This window comes from Otolemur garnettii, unplaced genomic scaffold (assembly GCF_000181295.1).
Source record: "Otolemur garnettii isolate 467f Iridium unplaced genomic scaffold, OtoGar3 scaffold00028, whole genome shotgun sequence".
Lineage (NCBI taxonomy): Eukaryota > Metazoa > Chordata > Mammalia > Primates > Galagidae > Otolemur > Otolemur garnettii.
The window spans coordinates 14,228,767-14,254,365 of NW_003852423.1; the positions used below are offsets into that span (position 1 = coordinate 14,228,767).

The 25,599-nt window shown below is 42.1% G+C and overlaps 1 protein-coding gene across 1 annotated transcript in view; it reads right to left on the bottom strand.

The window, feature by feature from the left end:
* The window catches only part of PDE1C (phosphodiesterase 1C), a 651,334-nt gene extending 626,057 nt beyond the window's left edge, over positions 1-25,277 (bottom strand). Inside the window, exon 1 of the mRNA XM_023512469.1 lies at positions 24,965-25,277. Within this exon, the coding sequence (XP_023368237.1) occupies positions 24,965-25,277 (313 nt within the window). The remainder of the gene's footprint in view (positions 1-24,964) is intronic.
* Positions 25,278-25,599: the final 322 nt, after the last annotated feature.

The window sequence follows — 25,599 nt, forward strand, 5'->3', positions numbered from 1 at the left end:
AAAAAAAAAAAAAGTAAATGTAGTGAAATGTTCACTGTAGAAACCAGATGGATATGGGGGTATTCACTGTAAAATTCTTTCAACTGTTCTGTACATTTGTTATAATAAAATGTTTTTAAAATCAAACAACATGGTACCAGCAATATGCATAAACCACAGGGACGTGTAATGAAATACAAACTGCAGAAATTTCACATTTGACATGGGTAGCATCTCAAATCACTTGAAGCAGAGATAAACATTTTAACAAATAGTTTGGGGATAACTTAATACCCATTTGGAAAAAGACTAATTTACATTCATACCATGCCATCCTAAACAAGGAAAACATCAAAAGGATTGGAGACTTACAAGAAAAAATGAAACCAAACAATAGATGAAAACATGGGTGAATTCCTCTGCAACCTCCGTGTTGGGAAAAACTTTTAAGCTTTGATTCCATATCCAGATGCAATAAAGAAAAAGACCTATAAATTTTACTGTGTAGAAATATACTTTTACATGACAAAAAATACCATAACCAGAGCCAAAAAAGAAAATATTTCCAACATATATCATAAATAAAATGTATGATATATTAATATAATATCCTAATTGAGGAGGGGAGGGAAATGCCAGAAACCTGTTTTAAAAAAATAAAGAATTCACACAAAAAGATATTAAACTTCATCTATAATTTTTAAAAATACAAACTGTAACTACAGTGAGATACTAGTTTGCACAATCAGCCTGATGAAAATTTAAAAGCTTGACAATGTGTTTTGTTGGCAAGGCCGAGGACAAAGTACTCTTAGCCATTGCTGGTGGGAATGCAAACTAGTACAGTCTGCATGGAGGGGGATTTGGCAAACTTAACAAAATTGCATATGCATTTGCCTTTGACCTAGCAATTTCGTTTCTAGGCATTGAACCGGAAGATAAACCTCCAAACAATATGAAAATACATGTGCCCAAAGTTATTCATTGCAGCTTTATTTGTAATTGCAATATACTGAAAACAAAATGCTCATAGGAGGAAGAGTGGTTGGATAAATTACAGAACATTTGCAGCTGTTTAAATTTGAGAAAAAAGATGGAAGAAGATACATTCATGAATCGACATCACTTGATAGATCACTTGATAGAAACTGTGACCGTAGGCTGAGGGACGGCCAGCTAATGGTGACCCTGCAGGGAGGAAGCTGGGGGAATAAACGACCTTACACAACTTTCCTTCCACCCTCTAGTCTTCTGCATGTGTTTCCCATTGGCCCAACCCAAACAGAAGCCAAACGGTAAAAGCAGATCATAAAGGTCAGCCTTTCAGACTAGAGAAGGGTGGGGAAGGGCAGAAATTGGGTTTGGAGGATAAAACAGAAGATAATCGGCACATAGTGTAATACTTCCTCCTGGTAGGCATTTAGTTTGCATCCAATTCTTCACTATTTTATATATGTATGTATACATATTTTTTAAGGTAAACATGAAACAAAGTTGATTGCAGAAGAGAAAGATACATTTACAGAGTAAGAAAGCATACAAAGCAGGATACACTTGCCATAGACAGGAAACAGGCCTCCACTGCCAGGGCAAGTAGGCAGAGGATTTCTTCACTATTATAAACAGCAAACATCCTTATCCAGTGGTGTACTGGTCAATGTGTAACCAAGGGAGGAGCCCTGAATTGTAGTTCTTTTTATGGAGACTGAAAGTTCAAGACAGTGCTGGCGTGGTTGGATTCTGTTAAGTGCCCGCTTCCTGGCTTTCAGACAGTAACTTTCACTATGGGTTGAGGGAGAGAGCTGTGTTGTTCATCCTCTTCTTATAAGGCCACAGTCCTATTGGATTAGGACCTCACCCTTATAACCCCATTTAATCTTAATTACCTCCTAAAGATCCTATCTCCAGATACAGTCACATTGAGAGTTAAGCCTTCAACACATGAACTTTGAGACCAACACATGAATTGTCAGACCTCCTGTGTATTGAACAGATTTTCATCATAAAGTCCTGGGTTGGTTTTATAAAGTAAATAGAGCCCTAAACCTGGAGATTTCATTGTTCCCACCTCTGAGGGACATAGCACCCTTCATATATGTCCCTGTATTCACATAGAAGTTTCCCCAACAACAATGTGAGCCCTCAACAGAAAAGGACTTTCACTTAGGTTTATATCAGACTATCTGCACAGAAGTGTTTGGCACAGAGAATGATTTTAATTCCATGAATGTACAAATGAAAAAACCTATATTCTAATCCCAACCTGCTCCTTCCTCAAGGCATGGGCTTTGACAAATCAGTCTCCTTCTCTGAATTTGAATTCCCAGTTGAGCACAGTAGCTCATGCCTATAATTCCAGCACTTTAGTAGGCTAAGGTGAGAGGATGACTTGAAGTCGGAGTTTGAGACCAGCCTGGGCAACATAGCGAGACCCCATCTCTACCACAAAAATTTAAAAATTAACTGTGCATGGTGGCACATGCCTCTAGTCCTAGCTACTTGGGAGGCTGCAACAGGTTAAATCTGTTGAGCCCCAGAATTTGAGGTTACAGTGAGCTATAATTGGGCCATTGCACTCCAGGTTGGGTGACAGAGCAAGACCCTCCCTCTAAAAAATAAATGTTGAATTGAATTTTCTCATCCCTTTTTTTCCTCATTTTTGTCCCACCGAAATGCTCTATGTAAAAAGAGGGAAGGGAAGGGGATAGAACATACTTTGGGCTAGATTTGGCCCATGGACTTGGAATGTATATTTCTAGAACAAAATATTTGACAAGTCTAGTAGTGAGGAAATTAGTTTAATTTTGTCTAACAAGAAATTCTCCAATGCACTTGACCATGGAAGTCTTTCTGTTTCACGGCAGTAGTGTTGCTCAGAGTTCATGGTGGAAAACACCGAACTTCAAGGCTCTTCCCTGCTCTGACATTTCATGATTTTGTCACAGAACAGTACCAACCGAACTTTGAAAATACTCAAGCTAGATGATGGAAATGACGCCACAAAAGTTAAGATGTGGAGATTATGAACATACGTAGATGGTATTTGTATCTGTGGGGCCATAACACATAAGGCCCACCTTGATGTGGGTCCTGCTGAGCCAGCTCCCACCCTCACATGTGCCTTCCAAGCCGAAGTCACCCAGATGACCTGTGCTGTTCACTGTGACTGTGAGGGCCCTTCTTCACTTTACCTAAGTGGTTCTCGTGGAGTATATTTCCCCTCTAAGCTTCCAGAATATGCAGGTTACCCATATATTTTTAACCCTTTGTTACAAGTAAGTCGCAATGGACCTAACTGATGGTCATAACCTTGTTTGCACAATTATCTAAACTAGTGATCTTTAATGTGTCTTGATTGTGCATCTGAACTAGTAAAGATACTGATATACACCTCCAATATTTTTTATCTATTTATTTACAGTAATGGACACGTTCTACTATCTTAGTATAATATGGCCTTTATAAAATTTATAAAGATAGAAATGTACACTAAATGAGAAAGTAAAAACAACTAGAAATAGAAGTGCTAATGTTTTTGTATGGCTCCACAGCAGGTTGGCTTGGACCACTCTGATGTACATGGCCCTCATTGCCGAGACTTCTTGCTCAGCTCTTGAGCTAATTCTCGCATGGTTTACCAGCCAAAATGAAGCAGAAATAGAGGCTACATCCAGGCTCCAAGCTAAGCAGACAAGCTCCCTTTCCACTTCTGAAAGGGACAACTAGCTTATATTAGAGAATCTTCAGTGTTTTAACTTCAGTTTAAACTGAGCCTGATTTGTATCAGCTCAGCACATGATTATGAGTATATACTATTAAGTAATAATATTATCTCACATTCATCAGAGATTTATTAGGTATCAGAAAGTCTGCTAAACACTTTTATATGCGTTATCTATTTATCCTTATGTCTATCATGAATGTAGATGTCCTTATTCCTATCTAAGAGACCAGCAAACCAAAGCTCGAAAAAGCTATGTTATTTGCCTAAAGTGAAACCCAGGTCTGTCTGTCTCTAAATTCCTGAACCCTAATTGCCAAATTCTACTGGCTCCCATACTCCCTTGTACTAGTCAGGGTTCTACAGAGAAACAGAACCAATAGAATAGATACTAATACATAGAAAAAAATGTGTTATGAAATTATGAATGACTGGCTCATGCAGTTATGGAGGCTGAGAGGCCCATGATCTGCTGCTGCCAGCTGGACACCCAAGAAAACTGGTGGGGTGGCTCAAGTGGCTAAGGCACCAGCCATGTACACCAAGGTGGCGGGTTCGAATCCAGCCCAGGCCGGCCAAACAACAATGATGGCTGCAACCAAAAAATAGCCGGGCGTTGTGGCAGGCGCCTGTGGTCCCAGCTACTTGGGAGGTGGAGGCAGGAGACTCACTTGAGCCCAGGAGCTGGAGGTTGCTGTGAGCTGTGATGTCACAGCACTCTACCCAGGGGGACAGCTTGAGGATCCTGTCTCAAAAAAGAAAACTGGTGGGGTAGTTTCAGTCCAAGACCAAAGGCCTGAGGTACAGGAAAGCCAATGGCATAAATCCCAGTCTGAGTCTGAAAGCCCCAGAACCAGAAGCACCAGTGTTCAAGGGCAGGAGAAGATGAATGTTCCAGCTCAAGCAGGGAGAGCAAATTCTTCTTTCCTCCTTCTTTCTTTTCTATCTAGGCCCTCAACAGATTGGATGATGCCTGCCCACACTATGGAGGTGCCTCTTCTTTACTTAGTCTACTGATTCAGATGCTAATCTCCTCCAGAGAAACCGTCATAGACACACCCAGAAATAACGTTTTACCAGCTCCCTGGGCATCCCTAACCCAGTCAAGTTGACACATAAAATTAACCATCACTTTCATCCACTCTGAGCCTCTGTTATTTTATTTCAGAAATAGAAAGTAAGAGTACTTATATAACACCAGCGTATCACCTAGGTTGAATAAATTACAGCAGTTATTATTGAACACCACCTCCAAGATGAGTTCCCAAAAAGATACTGAAGGTGAGTTTGTCAGGATTAGAATATAAGGCAAGTTAGGCTCGGCGCCTGTGGCTCAAGTGGCTAAGGCGCCAGCCATGTACACCCAAGGTGGTGGGTTCGAATCCAGCCTGGGCCCACCAAACAACAATCATGGCTGCAACCAAAAAATAGCCAGGCGTTGTGGCGGGCGCCCGGGGTCCCAGCTACTTGGGAGGCTGAGGCAGGATCCCCCCTTGAGCCCAGGAGTTGGAGGTTGCTGTGAGCTGAAATGCCATGGCACTCTACCCAGGGGGACAGCTTGAGGTTCCTGTCTCAAAAAAAAAAAAAAAAAAATAAAGCAAGTTAACTATGTTGGGCCTTGTTTGACAAAAGAAGGTGGTAAGAAAAGAGGTGTATAGGGAGCCCCAATAAGGGTGAGAATGTGTTTGTGTGTGTCCTGCCTCATCCTACACCTGCGACATTGAGGGAGAATATCTCAGGACTGCTGGGAAGGCCCACCTAAAACAGAAGTGGGAGCCTGGGACCACCCCAACTTAAAGATCCCCAGCTTTAAAATCATCAGCTATGTCTACTCTGGCTCCTCGATCATCACATGAACTTCTAAAAGCATTTTAGTTCTCCATGGAGGACAGAAGTCACTGACTATTAATGTTCTCTCATGGGCAACTAAATCAATAAATAAACATTTTTAAAAATCCAACATGTGTGAGCAAGCTCTCAAGCCAAGAGACCTGGATTCTGTGCTTCCCAGATAGCTGTGTGACTTTAAGCCACAAGCGTCCTCAAACTATGGCCTACAGGCCACATGTGGCCCGCCAAGGACATTTATCCAGCCTGTTGGGTGTTTTTGCTGCCACTGCCTGTCCTGCTTACCAGGCAACTCATCCCGGGGCCCGCAGTCCAGCCCTCCAATGGTCTGAGGGACAGTGAACTGGCCCCTGTTTAAAAAGTTTGAGGACCATGCAAGGCATCAATTGTTTCCACTCCTCTGCACTGTAGACTTCCACTTCCCTAAATTTTTAACAACCCTTCCTTTTCTGAGTTCTAGGACTGAGGCATATCAGTCCTCTGCACCACCACTGATCTCTCTCATGATAGAATTAACACTGGCTCCCAGGCAGTGAGAGCAGGCAGGTGGTATTTTAAGGCTTGAACATCCTCAGATGAAAGATACCATATTATAAGTGTAAACTGGCCCTAAAGTTACTCATCACTATAATAATTAAAGGAGACCTGAGATACAAAAGCATAGAGGTTATGGCAATCACGTTCTTCTCTCTACATCTGTAGAAATATTGGCTCACTTTCCCCTTCTCCAATCAGGCTGAAACCACTTCATAATCCAGTTTGATCCAATTCAATTAGCACTTCTTATTCCCCATACGTTGGCAGGAAGCTCCCTACACCATCCTAAATTGCACTGGCTTTATTTTATGCTGACAGATTCAGCAATGCACACAGTAGCTATTCTTATTTATTACCTGCCAAGGGGCAGTCACAGTGTTACACGCTGAGGGGCTAAGACAGGCCCAAGAAAATCAACCTTCTTTACATTCTTATCCCGACAAACTCACCTTCAGCAGTGTTAGGCACTGAGGGGTGACAAAGATCTTGGATGCCCTTTTTCACATTTATTTTTATTTTTATTTCAAGGATAGCAAGATTAAAGAAATATAAAATCAAAAATAATAATAATTCCAAAATCACCCATGTTACCACCCCCAGCACAAGCATCCGTCCTCACTATTACATCAAGTCTTCCACAGGCTTATGTATGATTGGCCCAAGAACCAAGTGCACAGTCTGTCATGTCTCCTCCAGTCGGGGAGTGGCCCTGAAACCCTTGAACAAGTTCTTTTTTTTTTTTTTTTTTTTTTTGCAGTTTTTGGCCGGGGCTGGGTTTGAACCTGACACCTCCGGCATATGGGGCCGGCACCCTACTCCTTTGAGCCACAGGCGCTGCCCTGAACAAGTTCTTTAGTCTCTCCATGTTCTTTTTCTTGTGGCTAAAGTGGAAATTTCCGTGGTGGTCCCTACTTCATAGTGTTGTAAGGACTAAAGGAGGTTGTACATATAAAAAGCATTTAGAAAGTACCTGCCATATAGCAAGCAATAAATAGGACTGTTCACGGTGGCATCTGCATGAGTGTTTATTTTTCAATAACTGTTATTCATTTGTGCAGTGATACTGACAGCTCTTCACATTCTCGGTACCCATGACTCTGTGTGCATGTGGGGCTGCTCCCTAGAGCTGCTTTTATCCTCTTGACTGAGATAGGGAAACAAATACCGCAGAGGGGGTATAACTTGGAAGGGAAGAAGGCGCCAGGCGCCAGGGTTGCATAGGCCTTTTGCAACCTTGCTTGCTCTTACGCTCCTCTTCCTGCAGTATCCAACAGACCAGCCGCAGCGACAACTGATGTGGATCCTGCACTTTTGTTTACGCTCATCTATCCCCCGAAAACTGATGTGAGTATGGGTGTGTGAGAGAGAGAGCCAGACGGGTTTCTTAAAAATGGGATTATACCATATACATTTCTATGTATCTTGCTTTTCTCACTTAAAATATCTCAGCTGAGGGTGGCTTGTTTCCTCTGAGGTTTGTGGTTCCAGATGGAATGTTTATTTCATCAAAGCCTTACCTATGGAAGGCTGGGGCCGGGGCTGAGGATCCATCTCAGCAAGTGTTTTCATTTACTTCACTTGGAGCCCCGGGCATTACCAAGCAAGTCCCCTTACTGTTGTACAGTATCCCAGATTGTACAGGTAGTATGAATTTGAAGGCAATTCTTCTTTTTTTTTTTTTTTAAGACTTTTATTTATTTACTTTTTGTTGTTGTTGCAGTTTGGCTGGGGCCAGGTTGGGAACGCACCACCCTCGGTATATGGGGCGGGCACCCTACTCACTGAGCCCCAGGCACCGCCAACTTTGGAAGCAATCCAAACCCAAACAACGGCAAACTTACAAAGGTAAAGTCTCGGGCGGCACCTATGGGCCAAAGGGTAGGGCGCCAGCCCCATATGCTGGAGGTGGCAGGTTCAAACCCACCTCAGCCAAAAACTGCAAAAAAAAAAAAAAAAAAACAAAGATGAAGTCTCCAAAGAGAGTTTTATTTCCTGCCCACAAACCCAGCATAAGGAGATACTTGACCTACTTTTAGCACATTCCTCTGTGAGGGTCCTAGATTTATAGAAAGGTTTAGGCTTCAACTCCCTAGTTAACTCAGGCCTGAAGGCTTGTCTCCTCCAGAATGGTTTAAACCTGGTTACTGAGATCAACAGCATACTCCCCACACTACCTAGGCCCCCAGAATATTCCCTTAATTTCTTATAATCTCCACTCAGCATTTAGACCAGTGGTTCTCAAACTATGGGTCGCAACCCACAGGAACTGTATTAAAGGGCTGCGGCATTAGGAAGGTTGAAAACCAGTGATTTAGACAAATGTCTGCTATCCTTTATCAATTATTCCAGAAATTGGTAAGAAGAGTTTTTAAGGATATTTATTGCACTGTGAAGATCAAATGAAAATCAGAAGCCTATTAATATAGCTGTGTAGCCTATAGATGCACACCCATCCCTCATGCATTAGGTCAATACGTCATCACGCTGGGCCATTTTCAAAGTGCCTTTCACGTCCATTATGGTCTTTGGTAAACTCAACAGCCCCTTGAGGTAGACATTACAGCTATCAGTACCTTCATGTCACAGAAAAGGACAGATGCCCTTAGAATCTGAGTGCTTTACCCCACAGAGGCAATGCCAGGCGTAGCATCTTTATTTCATCTACTCTTTCTCCTGCCCCATTGGGCTCCTTCTGTAACTTCCTCCACCACACTTCTTAAGATCCTTCAATGAGCCAGATCCAGCATCAGACACTGGGATTTCAAAAACAAAGAAAAGAAAGTCCCTCTTAGGTTCTTAGGTATTAGTAAAATCTTATACTACAACACACTCAGGTACAAACCATAGAGAAAAGGGGAAGAAGAATGGCACTGTTTTTACCCAGATGCCATTGAGGGCTTCTATTTCTAGCACATGAGGAGGGAAAATAATGCTGTTCAAAGCTGGCTATAGGCTTCCTCTTGTTCAGCAAAACATATTGACATTTACACTAAATCCCTCCATCATGCAAAAAAAGGAATCCAGAAAATCCAATTGCATGAAATGCTGAAGTGGCATTATCACGAGGTTTATGAAAAGCAATATTTTTCAAAAGGGCTTCCAGTTACTGCATAATCCATGTGCATGTGGGGCTGTGGGGAGCTCCTTGTAGCTGTTCAGTCTTTCTTGGCTGAGACAGGGAGACAAGGACATCCACTCTCCAGTCAAAAGCCTACATGGAGTAGGTGCACCCTGGGTAAGAAAAGGACAACACCGGGGCCTGGAATCTGCCCCTGACCAGCTGGCATAGGCAGGGCTGGGGCCCCCTCCCCCATGAAGATGAAAATCAGGGATACTTTACGTTAAACTGAGAAAGTGTCAGATGATGGCAAAGACGTCTCCTCCTCACCCCACCAATCCCCCCCCCCCCCGCCCCCGCACTGTACAGGTGACTAGAAACTAAAAAAACAGATGGGCAGAGGGAGGGGAAAGTTGCCAATTGTGTTGTATCTGAATTTCATCATCCTAGAGCACCATCGCCACTGGGCTTCGTTGTATTTAATTGTAAAAAGATAAGCTCCAGAATATCAACTAGAGGGGAAGGAGTAAGACTAAGACAGCTAGAAAACTCCCCAGAATAAGTAAGAAGAATGTTGAGGGTTGAGGGGGATGATACTGGGCAGGAAAGAGAAAAGAGCAAAGCAGCCAGGGGTACGCTGAGACACCACACGAAGGAAAGAGCACAGGAGTTAAACACAGCTTTCAGTTGCTTGCTGGGCTGAGCTCGGTGTCACCTTTGTCCCTAAAACTTCTGTAAACTGCTGTGCTCCAAATCTTGAGTCAATGATACTTTGAGGAATGATGGAATCAGGTCATTATCCAGTGAAGATGTAAGTGGTGTGACATGCAGGCAATGACATGCAGAGAGAAGTGAATGCCACAGTAGAATCTAGAATTCAGAAACTTGGGATGACTAGGAAGATCGGGTAGGGGAACTCGAGCCAATCCAAACAAAATTAAAAGAGGCATAGAAGACTACTCAACTCTAAATTAATAAATATTAAAATCTGAATGAAAAATAATTTTCTAGGAAAATAGAATTTGTCTAAAGATTCCTTAGGGGGAAAGAAAAAGTCTAAGTGGTCCAGTTTCTGAAGAAGAAAGAGAGGAAGTTATGAAAACACTACCTCCCTCAAAAAAGTGCCAGGCCCAGGGGTTTCTGGCAGAATTCTACAAACTTTCAGAGAGCAGGTAGTTTCAGTGATGTTTTAATTTTTCTCAAAGTATAAGAAGAAAAGAAAAATTTCTGTTGTTTTTATGAAGAGAGCATTATGTTGAGATCAAAACATGATAAAAGTATTTTACCAGTAAAAACTAAAGAATCTCACTTAAGAATGTTAATGCAAAAATCTTAATAAAATATTAAAGAACAGAACGCAACAGCATATTAAAATAACAAAGTATCATATCCAAGTAAAGTTGATTCTAGGAAGGGAGATATACTACAGTGTTAAGAAGTCTATTGATTATTCATATTTATTGATCTAGGGAGAAAAGCCACACTGATTTCTTAAAGGCTGAAAGGACATTTGACAAACTTCAATCCCCACTCTTGATTTTTTTAAGCCAAATAAAATAGGACTCTTTGAATAATTCCATATTTACACACACATAAACATTTACATGTATATGTCTATATATTTCTTAATATAATGTATATTATTTTCCATACATAGTTGTGGTATGTATACACTCATATATACATACAAATACATACAGCATTCTCATAAAGTCAGAAACAAGAAGAGTCTCTCTTACCGTTACTCTTTAACCTAGCCCCAGGGGTAATATGAATGTAATTATGAATATAACTAGACAAGAAAAAGAAATGAGAGGCATAAATACTGGAAATAACCACATAAAACTATTACTATGATAGGGTTATGTGTCTGGAACACCCAAAAATGAGTCAAAAACAATTACAAACAATGAGAAAATTCTGTAAGATAGAGAAGTACAAAAATCCGACTGAAGGATTTAAAACCAACCACTTTCTTTTATACCAGTTAATCCAGTTAGATGATATAAGGAGGGGGGAAGGGCTGGGCACAGTGGCTCAGTGTAATCCCAATGCTTTTGGAGACCTAGGTGGGAGAATCACTTGAGCCTAAGAGTTCAAAACTACAGTGAGCTATGATCGCGCCCCTGCACTGCAGCCCAGGTAAAGGAGTCTCTTAAAAAAAGAGAGAGAGAGAAGAAAAGATCCCATTTAAAATAGCAAAAGCCTAGAAATAAACTTTAAAAAGAAATATATAAGACCTATATATAGAAAACTGTAAACATCGCTAAACCATGCACACACCAGGAAAACCCTTCAACAAATGTACAGATACGTTCATAGAAAGGACAGCTCAGCATTATCAAGATGTCAATTTTCTCCAGGTTAACATATAAATTTATCACAATACAAACAAAACTATCAAATTGGGTTTTATTTCTATTTTGCTTTAAATTGATTCGAATAGTCATATGGAAAATTAAATAAGCAAGCATAGCCAGAAAGTCTCTGAGGAAGAGAGCAGTGAGCTGGAGTTAGCCTTCCTAAAGCCTCAGTGATTAGAACAAAGTGGTACCCGTGTGCAAGACAAGTGGTCTGTGCTGGTTTTTCTCCACCCATCATTTTCCACATTTCTCTGCCTTGCACTGTGTCCTGACCTCCTTGGCCCTCTGGCTTCCTGTGGGTCTGCTCCATGGAGGCAAGAGGAGATCAAGGACTGAGAAGATTGACAGCTGAGGGTGTTTCTTCCCTGCTCCTTCCTCACTGCTTCCCAGGCAGTCGCTCTGCTACTTATACACCAAACTCCCACGGGGTGCCCCTTCTCCAGGCTCCAGCCCTCGAGGCCCTGCTGGCAATATCCTCCCTGGCTCCTTCTGCCTGGGAGTGTGTGGGCTTCACACCATTGCTAGTCTCCTCATGCTTCAAAAACCCTTACGGTCTCCCTTAACCCTAACCACACTTTCATTAAAGTCTCTTCATTTGAACCATTTGAGTGGAATTCTGTTTCATACCAGGAACCCGACTGATACATAGATTGATGAAACAGAGTAAACAATTCAGAAATACACAGTAGGTATGTAATAAAGTCAGCCTCTCAAATCAGTGGAGGAAAGATGGACATTTTAATAAATAATGTTGAAACAAATGACTAGCCATCTCTAAAATTATAGTGCTTAACTCTTAGCTCACACAGTACACCAGGATAAACAAATCAAATTAAATGAAACAAAATAAAACCACAAAAAGATTAGAAGCAAATGAACAAACTCTAGCACAGTCATGCACCACCTAAGAACAGAGATATGTTCTGAGAAAAGCATCATTAGGAGATTCTGTCATTGTGTGAACATCAGAATGTTGTGTGACTTATACACACTGAGATAGTACAGCCTACCACACACCTAGGCTACATGGAATAGGGGCCATCACAGCCTATGGCTCCCAGGATACACACCTGTAGAGCATGTTACTGTACTGAGTCCTGTAGGCAATGGTAAGATGATGGTATCTGTGTACAGAAACATGCCTAAATGTAGAAAAGGTACAGTAAAAATACGGCATGACAGATTCAAAAATGGCACACCTGTATAGGGCACTCACCATGCATGGAGCTTGCAGGACTGGAAGTTGCTCTGGGGGCATCAGTGAATAGCTGTTGAGTGAAGGTGAAGGCCTAGGATGCTGCAGACTTTAAACAATATACACTTAAGCCCCACTAAAAATTTTTTATTTTATTTCTTCAGTAATAAATTAAACTTAGCTTGCTGTAACTTTTTTACCTTACGTACTTTTTTATTTTTTTAAGACTATTTGACTGTAGTGTAATAATATAGCTTAAAACACAAACACATTATATATGTACACAAAATATTTTTTCTTTTTTTTGAGACAGAGTCTTTTTATGTCACCCTCAGTAGAGTTTTGTGGCATCACAGCTCACAGCAACCTCAAACTCTTGACCTTAAGCGATCCTCTTGCCTCAGCCTCCCAAGTAGCTGGGACTACAGGTGCCTACCACAACACCTGGCTAAAAAAATATATTTTCTTTATATGCTTATTCAATAAGCTTTTTTCCAACTTTTAAATTTTTTTTTAATTTTTTAACTGTTTTGCTGAAAACTAAAACACAAACTCACACAATAGCCTGAGCCTGCACAGGGCCAGGGCCATCACCATCACTGTCCCCACCTCCACATCATGTCCCACTGGAAGGTGTTCAGGGCCACTAACATACGTGGGACTGTCATCTCCTGTGATAACAATGCCTTCCTCTGGATACCTCTGGAAGGACTTGCCTTGGGATATTTACAGTTAACTTTTAGTACAAGTAGAGAAGTATAATTCACAAACTATAATCAAAAGTATAGTGGCATGAGTGCAGTGGCTCCTGCCTCTAATCCCAGCACTTTGGGAGGCCAAAGCAGGAGGATGGCTGTAGCTCAGAAGTTTGAGACCAGCCTGGACAATGTATGGAGACCCCATCTCTACAAAAAATGTTTTAAAACTTAGCCTGGCATGGTGGCACACAGCTGGTAGTCCTAGATACTCAGGAAGCTGAGGAGGGAAGATTACTTTATCCCAGAAGTCTGGGATAACAGTAAGCTATGGTCACACCACTGCACTCCAGCCTGGGCAACAGAACAATATCCTGCCTCTGAAGAAAATAAAAATCTTTAAAAATTTTTTAGAAGTATATAGTATAGTGAATACCTAAACCAGTAACATGGTCATTTATTATCGTTTTTATGTACTGTACATAATTGTATGTGCTACTATACTTTTATATGACCTGCAGCATGATAGAATTATACCAGCATCACCACAAACGTGTACTATGTTGTACTATGGTGTTATGACAGCTACGTTTTCACTAGGCAATAGGGATTTTTCAGCTCCATTATAATCTTGTAAGACCACCATCATCATATATGTGGTTCACTGTAGACCAAAACATTGTTATGCAGGGCATGACTACATAGTCATACAATGGAATATTACTCAGCAGTTTAAAGAAATGAATTGTTTTTTTTTTTTTTTTTTTTTTTTGAGACAGAGCCTCAAGCTGTCCCCCTGGGCAGAGTGCCGTGGCATTACAGCTCACAGCAACCTCCAACTCCTGGGCTCAAGCGAGTCTCCTGCCTCCGCCTCCCAAGTAACTGGGACCACAGGCGTCCGCCACAACGCCCGGCTATTTTTTGGTTGCAGCCGTCATTGTTGTTTGGCGGGTCCGGGCTGGGGATTCGAACCCGCCACCTTAGGTGTACGTGGCTGGCGCCTTAGCCGGTTGAGCTATAGGCGCTGAGCCAGAAATGAATTGTTGATGTACACATCAACAGTCATGAACCTGGAAAACATGTGGAATGAGAGAAAGTTTACACAATAGCTTTTGTGCTATATGATTTATTCCATTCATAGGAAATTTAGGCAATTCCAAGGGAGGTAAGACTAACCTAGAGTGGGGGGAAACAATCAGAATAGTGATTGGATCTTGGGGTAGGAAAGGAGCAGAGATTAACTGGGAAGGGTCTTGAGGGAACTTTGGGGATGATGGTAATGGTCTCTATCTCAATAGGGGTTTAGGTTACACAAGTGTATATACTTCTCAAAACTCAGCAAATGTACCCTTCATTAATAGTGTTACATTGTGGTATGTATAAATGTTACATCAAAACAAAAATATCATCAATTATCTAAGTCTAATTAGTGGTATGCATGTGGGTTTGCTTATTTAGGGGGGTATCTATGATGTCTAAAATTTAATTTTAAATGCACCAAAAATAAGATAGATAAATGAAGGGGTAGAAAGACGGATGGATAGATAAATAGATACTGGGCAAAGCAAGCACAGAAAATGTTAATGATAGTATCTGGGTGGTGGACTAGGAATGTTTACCAAAAATTTCTTTCAATCTTTTTATATGTTTCAACATTTGGGGGGGGGGCTGGGGCTGGGTTTGAACCCACCACCTCAGGCATATGGGGCTGGCACCCTACCCTTTTGAGCCACAGGTGCCCCCCCCTTGTTTCAACTTTTTAATAATTATTTTTTAAACACTAGAAGAAAACTTCTGACACTTGCTACAACATGGATGAATAATTGGAGACCTGATGCTAAATGAAGTAAGTCAGTCACAAAAGAAAAAATATCATATGATTCCACCTCTACACAGCACCTAAAGAAGTCAAGTTTACAGATGGAAAGTAGAGTGGTGGCTGCCAGGGACTTCAAAGAGAGGAAAATAGGGAGTAAGTGTTTACTGAGTACAGTTTAGCAAGATAAAAAAAAAATATGTGGCTACATTGTGGCGATGGCTGTAAAACAATATGAATGTAGTTAATATCACCAAACTGCATACTTAGAAATGCCTAAAATGGTAAAGTTTATGTTACTTGTATTTTACTACAATTTTTAAAAATAAACTTTTAAAAAGTAAGGAAAAAATTAGAAGAAAACACAGGAGAATTCCTTTATAACTTTGGATAAGTTTTGAGAAGGTCCTTATAACTACGGCTCAGAATCCAGGGATGTTTATCACACAATTGTGTATAATAAAAAAACCTGTGAACAGCCCCAAACTCATCAATTGAAGACTAGAAGGACAAATTATACTATATACACAGAAAAGCACCCATACGAAAGTGTAACTATATTTATATGCAGTAGTACCCACAAAATGCAAGTGAAGCAACCTAAAATAAGATGTATCATATGATCCCATTCATATAAAATATAAACATATAGCATTTGTATACATACCTAAAGAGATGCCTGGAAAGGTGTTGGCCAAAATGTTCACAGTAGCGATCTTTAGGGAGTTTGTTACTGTTTTATTCTTCTGCATTCTACATTGGACATTTTTGCCACAAGCCTGAATTATTTTTATAAAAATAACTCATATGGAAATGTTAAAAGAAGTTGGCATCCACCAGCAGGTGTTCGCCTGGTCTCTTGCAGCTGTAAGCTTTCAGTAATGCTCTATATGCCCAAATATCAAGCAAGGAGTATGTATACACATGTGCGAACACACAATATTATCCCTCAGAAAAGAGGGAATCACGTTAAACTGGAGTGCTCAAGTCTCTCCTTTCCAGCAGATTCTCAAAAAGGGGGAGAGATGAATCTGAGTAGCTGAAGCCTAGGTGGTAATCAATGCTTTTCCAAAAGTGCTGTAATGCAAACAACTTAGACATAGGTGACCATGCCCCAAAATAGCTTTAGTGACAACCACAATCCCAGTGATGAAAATGCACGTAAAAAGATTCAACAAAATTGTTTTATGGTGTTTATGGAAAAGTAATATTCTCGATGTATTTTATGCAACTTGAGATTTTTAAATAGGTGTAACAAAAGAAATAAGGTAAATATTAAAATTAGACATGCAATTTTTTCTAGTATCTTAAATCTGTATATCAAGTAGACCATTTGTTAAAAAATACATTTTTAAGGAATCGTCTCAAAGGGGAAAAAGAGAATCGCCTTGTATTTGAAGTCGTTTCCTAACGGGACATCTTTAGACGTGGCAGTGCGCGCTGCGGGCAGAGGTCGGGGCCCTATCTCACGAACCTGCCCCTCACCCTCGCCCTGCCCGCCCAGGAGCGGAATCCCCGCCCTGCAGACTCCAGAGCCAAGGACTGGACGCCCGAGGCGGGCTGGAGACACAGCTGGAGACACGGCTCCTCTCCTTCTCCCCAGGGAGCCCACAATTAGTACGACTATGGAAAAAGTGACAGGATGGAAAAAGCAAAAACTGCGCTGGCTGACTTATGGGCTAGTCATCTCCAAAGTCACGCGAAGGGAAAAAAACATCCCTGCAGAAGAGTTCCCCCCATCCTTCCATCCTGGGGCTGGGCAGGGGCTAGTTCTCACGGAAAGGAGCTGAGAATACGGAAAGGGGGCTGGGGGTGACCAACAACGCAGAGACCAGGGTGCCAGGCTCCCCGGGGTGGAGGGGCGCCAGGGTGCACTCCCCCAACTACAGCAGCCCCTTCAGATGCGACATGACATGAGGAGCCTGTGATTAGAGCCTGGGAGTTGGTTAGGTGCACGGGGATTTACAGGCTGACAGATGCTGACTTATGAATAAGGGCGCAGCTACGCCGGCAGCACACACTGAGTGTCCCATCTAAGGTTCAGGGGTCCCAGAACTCCCTTTCTGACCACCCCCCCCCAAGACGCAAAGGCTCAGGTTTACATTGGAGGGTAAGGGTAGGAAGGGACTCTGGACACACCTGCCCTGGGTGTGTGACTTGGAAATGGGAGATGGGAGATGTAGAACCGGGGCCCACCTGCTTCCTCCCAGAACTCAAAATGTAACCTTGGAGAGATTTCACCAAGAGGTTACTCCCTACATTTTGATGGTGATTTTGACGTGGTAGTTTTAATGTGGCCATTTATTTTTAATTCTTTTTATTAACTTATTATTAAACAATATGCACAATTTCACTGGCTGCCTCATCTCTTGCTGGACCCCCCTTCCTGACCCTCACTTGGTCCACATTCTCTTCACAGTGTAGGGAAGGTGGCTGTGGGGAAACAAATGGGCTGGAACTCAGGGATGCTGTCAGGACTCGGGCTGGTAAGAGATAGGTGTGACTCAGGCGCCAGGTGAGGGGCCATACACAGCTTTGGGAAAATAAAGTGTTTGGTAGTCAAGTCACATTATTATACGTATGCTCAAAACGCACTTCTCTAAAGAAACCAAAACTCTCCTGCAGACTAAAGAAGAGGTTGATGGGGCCTGAGCCAGGCAAGACTGCCAGCAATTAAGAACTATGAAAGGGTGACCTTGGTTAAGACCCAGGGCAACTCACCAGCAGTGTCTGTGGAGGCCCAGAGAACAGCCACAGACAGTGCTAGCCTTAAACACCCTCCCCAGGCCTGGCTCTCTCAGCTGACATATCATGCCCAGGCTCAGAATGAGAATGTTTTAAAAATGCAATTTATAGTACAATAAAATAGTTTCAAACAGCACCCAGACATTTCCCAAATATCCCTGCCGTGTAACCTTCAAAACAACATGGAAACAGGTTCACCCAACTCTTGGAGCATTTGGGCTACAAACAAAACCCACTATGATACCAAGAAAGATAAATGAATAGGATCTGTAAGTGCTGATCTTATGATTCCTTTCCTCCCATTGTGTTTTCAGCTTTGCTGAGGTCTGTTGGGAAGATCGGACATTAGTAAGGAAGCCCAGCACCCTGGTTGGCAGGGGGAAATGGCAACATGATAGAATCCTCCTGAAATCTGTAAACTGGGGAGAGGTAAGTGTGGGGAGCAAATCTTGGAGAAAAGAACCTGTTGGTGAATTTGGACATCTGGTTTCATTCCTATATTGCTCAAAAGAACAAATTTCTGGTATCCTGCAGAATATTTAGTCAGATAGACCTTGCTAAGGAGGGCACTCGGTGACTCATAGGCAGAGAGAGAACGTGTAGGAAAGAGAGGAGCAGAAGAGCAGCCCCTTTAACGTCTCCCTCCCTGCTCAGGAAGGCTTCTCTGGGGGTTAACTTCAGCTGACTCAGCAGAGTGAGTCTTGGGGGGGGAAGGGCACCCCATTAGCAGCTCCACACAGACCCAGTCATTTGAGGAGAAACCTGTAATTTGGTATCTTTCTGGTGGTGTGTAGAAGATTCCCAATCTTCCTGGCAGCAGCTGTCCAGCCCTGGGCTGCAGCTTCCTCCTTCTGGGAAATGACCATACTTAGTAATTTGGCCACCGTTTTCCTTTGTTGAAATGGAAAAAGTCAAGCTTTGGCTGCTTATGTAGACGCCAAAAGTCATGCTTCTTGCTCTCTGGAAGCGTGTGTTCTACCATAACAGACACAGCCAATGCAGAGCTGTAGATTAGCACTCCGAGGCAGAGATCCAGATGTTCATCCTAATTCATCCTATCGGCCGTGACCTTAGCAAGTCCCATCATGACTCTGAACCTCAGTTTCTTCATTTATAAAATGAGATAATAGTAGTGCTTGTCTTGGCTGCCTCAAATGTTTGTTATGAGATTCAAGAAAGACTGTAAATATTGTGAAACTACAAAAATACGAGGTATTGTTTCTATTTTTTAATTTGATGAACAAAAATTAATAACTAGTTTTAAATGCTTTGAAATTTTACTCAGGTTCAAGGAGTTCAAGGTGGAATTGCTATCTGAGAAGGGGAAATTTGAACGGAACCTACATCAGTTTCCTGTAACATTTGCTCATTAGCTCCATTGTTCCCAATGGTGTCTCACTGAGAGCATTCATTTTTCTGATCTCAGTCGCTGCGTGAAAATCAAATCAATGGTTGACACGTACATACTGTTTCAAAGCCCTGGACATCCTTGATGTCACCTGATCCCAGTTCCGTCTCAGTCTGTCCATGAGTGAGTCACTTAGACTCCCAAGAGGATAGTGTGGAACACCACCTGGGAGCAGTTTTGAAAGGCAGATTTAAACTAACTCATACACACACACACACGCATATTGCTGTCTATGTTGAACAGTTTGAGTAAATGACAGACACCATAACATTAAGGATGACATAAGAGTGTGGAACCCACATCTTACCTCAGAAGTAGTTGATCTAGGACCAGTTCTCTAGGGCCACAATGACTGCTTTGGGCTGTGTCCCCTCTGCCTTCAATCTTTCTCTGGCCCCACTCCCTTTCTCTCCCCCACCTTCCTCACCCCACAAATTGTTTAATTTCCATTGAAGAATCATCACAACGTGTGGAAAAAGAACTAGACTAGAAATCAAAAGATCTGTATCCCACCTCTCTCGACCAGCCCACTGCCTGTGGGACCCCAGCCAGAGGCAGGACTCACTGACAGAGCCAATCTGTTTATCTATAATGGTAACCAGTATTTACTAAATGACTATGGTGTCCCCAGACATGTGCTAAGTACCCTGCATAAATTACCTTATTCAGATGATATCTGTACCATTTCCATTTCCCAGATAAGAAAATGGACTCAGAGAAGTTAGTTCATGTAGCCAGGAAGTGTGGAAACCAAGGATCAAGATTCCAGAGTCTCCTTACCCGGCACCACACTGCCTGGAAGAATTAATAATAGGACACTTGAAAGTTTAACCACCTGCAAGGGATCTAGGATGAAGCATGATCAATGATAAATAAAAAGTTGATTTAGTTTCCCTTTATTTATTAAAGGGAAACAATGAAGCCATCTGTCCCATCTACCTCAGAAAACTTTCCTGCAGATCAAAAGGTAAAGAGACTCTCCAGGGGCTTTCTAAGCTGTTAAGTAAGTGCTGTAGGATCGGAAGCACTCCTTCACCAAGTCTTCCACCCAGCAGGAGCAAATGCACCACTGCCTCTGGGGGCTCAGGGATGAGCAGGTTACTGGCCTCTGTCCTAAGTTGAAAGAATGACCCTACTTACTGTCAGGAAAAGGAATCAAAGGAAAGTGATTATGAGACTTTCTGGCCTTGATAGCACTCTGGGAGCCCAACTTGCCTCCCTAAAAGAAAGGAAGTGTGTTGGGGAGAGCAGTTCCTAGGTAATGCCACAGAGGGACCCAGCACTCACCTGTCACAATGTGTTCTTGTCAGTATTGTGTCACTAGCATAGGCTTGAGAAGGCTGTTGTGTCTGTCTGAATTAACTAGGCCCAGGGACATACATTAGAGGTGCTGTGCCCATCTACCATCCATCTCTAAATGATGAGACTTTTGTTTTATTTTCACAGTAGTCAGTGTTTTTAATTAAGATAAAATCGCCCAAAATGTCTTATCCCAAATCAAAAGCATCATTGGTAAATGATCATAATTATCCTGACATTTTAGAAATTGGCAAAACAGTGGTTGCTAAGGGGCTGGAGAGGTAAAGGAGAGAGATTGGGTTCATAAAATCTGCCTTGAATCCAGAGTCTCTCTCTTCCAAGCATCTGCCCAGACCCCAAATCAAGAACTCATTAATGGGTAACACAACACACCCAATATCCATTTGCCCTACTGGATGATTTCTACCCGCAGGTCAGTGGTTTTCGAAGTGTGGCCATTCCACTAGCAACATCAGCTGCATCTGAGAACTTGTCAGAAATTCAGTTATCAGGTTGCTTGTCAAACTTACTGATCAGAAACTTGGGAGGAGGAGAGCAAAAATGTACGTTTGATCAAGCCTCCGGGTGACTGTCGTAACAGAATAACCTGAGAAATTTAGTTAAAGTACTAAGACCCGGCCCTATCCCATAAGAGCAAACCTAGGCTTCTGGAATTACCTCTGCACCACCTCTGACATACACCAGTATTCAAAAACCACCAATTCTAATATCTGAGAAGATCCAGCTGGAAGCAGATAGCAGTAACTTCATCATGAGTCACACAGATTATTTTAGATGAAAACCAAGAAGCTGACAAAAAATCAGCAGTATTATGCTCCCAGAGTGCTAGTTGATGAATGTTGTTTGCACTTACAGGACACCCCTTTTCAAAATGTTAAAAACAGCAGGACAAAAAAAGAAAGAGTAACTGAAAATCAAAGTATCTCCAATAATTTTAATACACAGATTATTAACCAAAAAAATCACTTTAATTAATAATGTCAGTCTCTCTCAATACAGAGGAATTTTGAACACAAACTAGGAGCCTCTCAAAATCAACTGCAGATGATTAAGGAATAGACAGCCGTGAATGGTTTCTTGTTTTATTTCATTATTTATTTATTCTGAGGTGCCTTTACATCAAAAATGAATTAAGCTGCTCTCTCCTTTCCACTAGTGAGTGGGGCCCCAAAAGCTCTGAAAACAGACAAATATACTATAAAACACCTATGCTTAACATATGCCAGGTCCCAACTTGGGCTCTGACACCTTATCTCATTTAATCTTCACAACACTGATGACATAGGAGTAGGGGGCATCACAAATGTGAGAGGCTCCAACCATTTACATTTCCATAAGAAGAGACCATTGACTCCCTTCCCTGAGTTTTACTTTCCCAAGGTGACTGTTTCTCCCTTACTACCCTGACACTTCTCTCCCAGAACCAAAGCAGTTTTCTTTGGCTCCCCTCAACATAACTGGAACAAAACATTCAAAGGACATTTCTAAATAATAATCTAAAAGGCTGACAAATGAGAAATAAACACCCTGAATTTAAGACAAGCAGCACATAAGAACATACAGTTCTGGAGCCTCACTACCTCTGCTTAAATTGTGCTCCTGTCATTTACTAGCTTCGTGACTAGTTAATCAACCTTATCAGGCCTTAACGTCATTTCCTGTAAAATGATAATAAATATCCATCCCACAATCTCAGAAAACATCTAGCACATACTGTTTATGTATATAAACACACATATATTCAGTTTGGCTTATAAAGTACAAATTTTTGAGCACAGCATAGCTAGCTTGCTCCCAGGATTCACAATTTTATGCTGTTCTACCCAATAATTGGACAAATTTAGTCTAGGCCAGCAAAAGACTACTTAGCTTCACTACCAGGAAAAACTCATTTTATTCTTACAGAGGATAAAAATAAGCCTCATCAGCAATCTAAACCCACCACGCTTCAAAGATACAAGCTCAAATAGTGCCCTTTTTTAAAAGATCAAAATACAGAAATCTAATAACTTTGACTAAGTATCCTAGGTGATAGAAAACTCAAAATGTAATTGTAATTGGATATATTCCTTATGAAATAAAATGGAAGGAATGGAAAATGGTTATAACAATTATAAACAATCATAGAACCAAAAAGTTAAAGGTATCTCCAAGGTATAGTCATCAAATCTAGAACAGAGATTAATTCAAAGCAAATTCCTAGAAATTGGTTTTCTGGCATTACAAATGTACAGATTAATTACAATATCCAAACCATCTACCCTTCCCAGAAAAGGAATAAAAAGAAAAATAAAAAACACAGTAATATCTTTCTGTGGATACATATGTTTGTAATTGAACTGATATCCCACACATACACAAAAATTAATATTAAAGAGTTTCTCAAAGGAAGCCCATACTTTATCCTATATAGTAGTAGACTTTGATAGTTGTGTATAAAGACAAACCAGGACCAGTGGTATATGGCTATAATCCCTGCTACTCAGGAGGCTGAGGAGAGAGAACAGCTTGAGCCAGAAGTTCAAAACCAGTCTGGGCAACATGTAGCAAGACCCATTTCAAAATAAGAAATTAATGAATGAAAATAAAGGTAAATAGGCATCTACATCTATATGTTAGACAATATTAAGCCTTCAAATTCTTTAATAATTCATTACTCCTGCAAAATACTTATAATTAGTAAATCATTTTTACCTCCATAATTTCCATTGAGCTTCATGGAATAGGAGATGTACAACTATATTTGCACTCCTTTTAAAAAAGCAGATTGTACAAGCTTTTGAAAGTTATCTGCCCAAGGATGCTGAGCTTAGCAGAACCCAGGTGTCCTGACTCCTAATCTGGTTCTCTTTCAATTAATACCACAAAAACGTGTCCTCTGGATGGAAAAAGCAACATATTTTACAGTAAGTCACCCCTTGTCTTTTAATTAAAAGGGGTCTGTCTGGATGAAATGAGAACAAATAAAAGCAAATAGAGAAACTCAGAATATTTTGAAAACTCCCAAGGGAACAAGAGTGCATACATCCTCACCTCTCATTGAGTCAAAGCATTAGCCATGCCCCCTCTCTATTAATCTCATCTTTTTCTATTCAGGGAAACCAAGATTGCCTGCTTAATCTATTGAATCCTTCCTGAAAACTCAACAGACAGATCCAGTGAGCACCACGACCTTGTTTGGATGGAGTGGAGATTCATGTAGGAGAACAAAAGGCCAAGTGTATTTAACTACATTTTCAGTGTAGGATTTTTTTTTAATTACACGTATCTGATAAAGACTTTTCCCCCATATGCACAAAACAGGTCCTCCCTGATGACAAGGAGCCTTTGAATATCACTAACTAAAAATTTTAAAGTAAGTTCCACTATTCCCTCAATTGTACAGGGTTAAAGATGTAGTCTATAATACTGAATATTTGCATAGCATTTTATAGTTTGCAACGTACTTTTTTTTTTTTTGAGACAGAGTCTCACTATGTCACCCTTGGTAGAGTGCTGTGGCATCACTGCTCACAGCAACTTCAAAATCTTCGCTTCAGTGATTCTCTTGCCTCAGCCTCCCAAGCAGCTGGGACTGCAGGCACCAAGCCTGCAAAGTACTTTTCTCTGCTTTGTATCTAGTCATATTTTCCATCTACCTAATGAGATAGTCTTATTATCCATCATCCCTGAGTCACAGATTAAAAATAAAATGAGGCATAGAGTGAGTATCTTGCCCAAGATCATAATGAAAGCATCAGTCCCACCCCCTAACTCAAATTCCGGGGTGCTCTTTTCACTTCTCCCACATTTTTTACCCTAAAAAAATTACACCTGCCCCTAATTGCACACCCAAGTCCCCTCAGAAGCAACTGGTTCAGATGCAGGTTTCTTGGACAAGCAGAAACCCGCTGCCCTTTACCCATCTCTCCTGGGAGGAGACGGGAAGGAGAATTTCTTTTATCCTTGCCTTTCCAAGACAGCAAGGAAGACTCCCGAGATGCGGCGCCGGTACGAAGCTGAGGAAAGGGATCCTTAGGGTGTAGCTGTCTTGCCAGTGACTATTTAAACACCTTTGAAAGAAAGTCTTTCTGAAATCACGCCCTATTGAACCAGAAATGAATTTTAACTTGTAAAAAGAAGTTATTTGACAAGAAAAGCGAAATCCTGCTTGGAGACAGAGCCATCTCTCCTCCCGCTGAAGCCAAGGAAACACCCCCCCGCCTCCCGCCCCCCACCCCCCAAAAAAGTCTGCCGGCAACAGCTTCTAGTTGTCCTTAGGTAAAACAAGGAAACTCACCAGCCGCCGCGCTGTGGCTTCGGGGCGAGAAGGGCTGGGACATACTCTCCGCAGGCTTCAGCACCGGGGACAGCTCCGCACGCTCCAACTTGGAAAGCTCTTCCCGATTCCTCGCAGAGGGCTGCGCCTCCCAGGCTGCAGGAGGGTCGGGCTTCTCTCCACTCCCCGGCCCCGGCCTCCGAGTCTTGGAGAGTGCAAATGGGTCTCTGCCAGCAGCGGGAGCAGCTGGTGGCGCCTCGGGCTGCGGTGGCGACGAGCTCAACTGCACTACCGCGTTGCGAGACCGCGCCAGAGCGGAGGAGACCGAGCCCATCTCAGAGGGCCGGGCCGGGCCCGGGTGAGCGGCCCCGGCTCCCCGTGGGATCCACACCCCTCGTCTGCCAGAGGCTTACTGTCTTCCAGCTCCGGAGCGCACTCCGCTCTGCTCCCCCTCCGACCCTTCCCGCGACAGCCGCTCCTAGTAGAATTGGAGGAGGGAGGAGGGGGCTGCAGACCGGCTCCGTGCCCACCGCGGGTGGACGAAGAGTAATTCAGGCGTGTCCGCGCCTGACAGTCTGGACTGGATAGGGACAGTTAGGGGCTCGATATACAGAGGTTGTCCGGAGGCTTAGCGGAGGGGTAAAGATGAAAGGCAC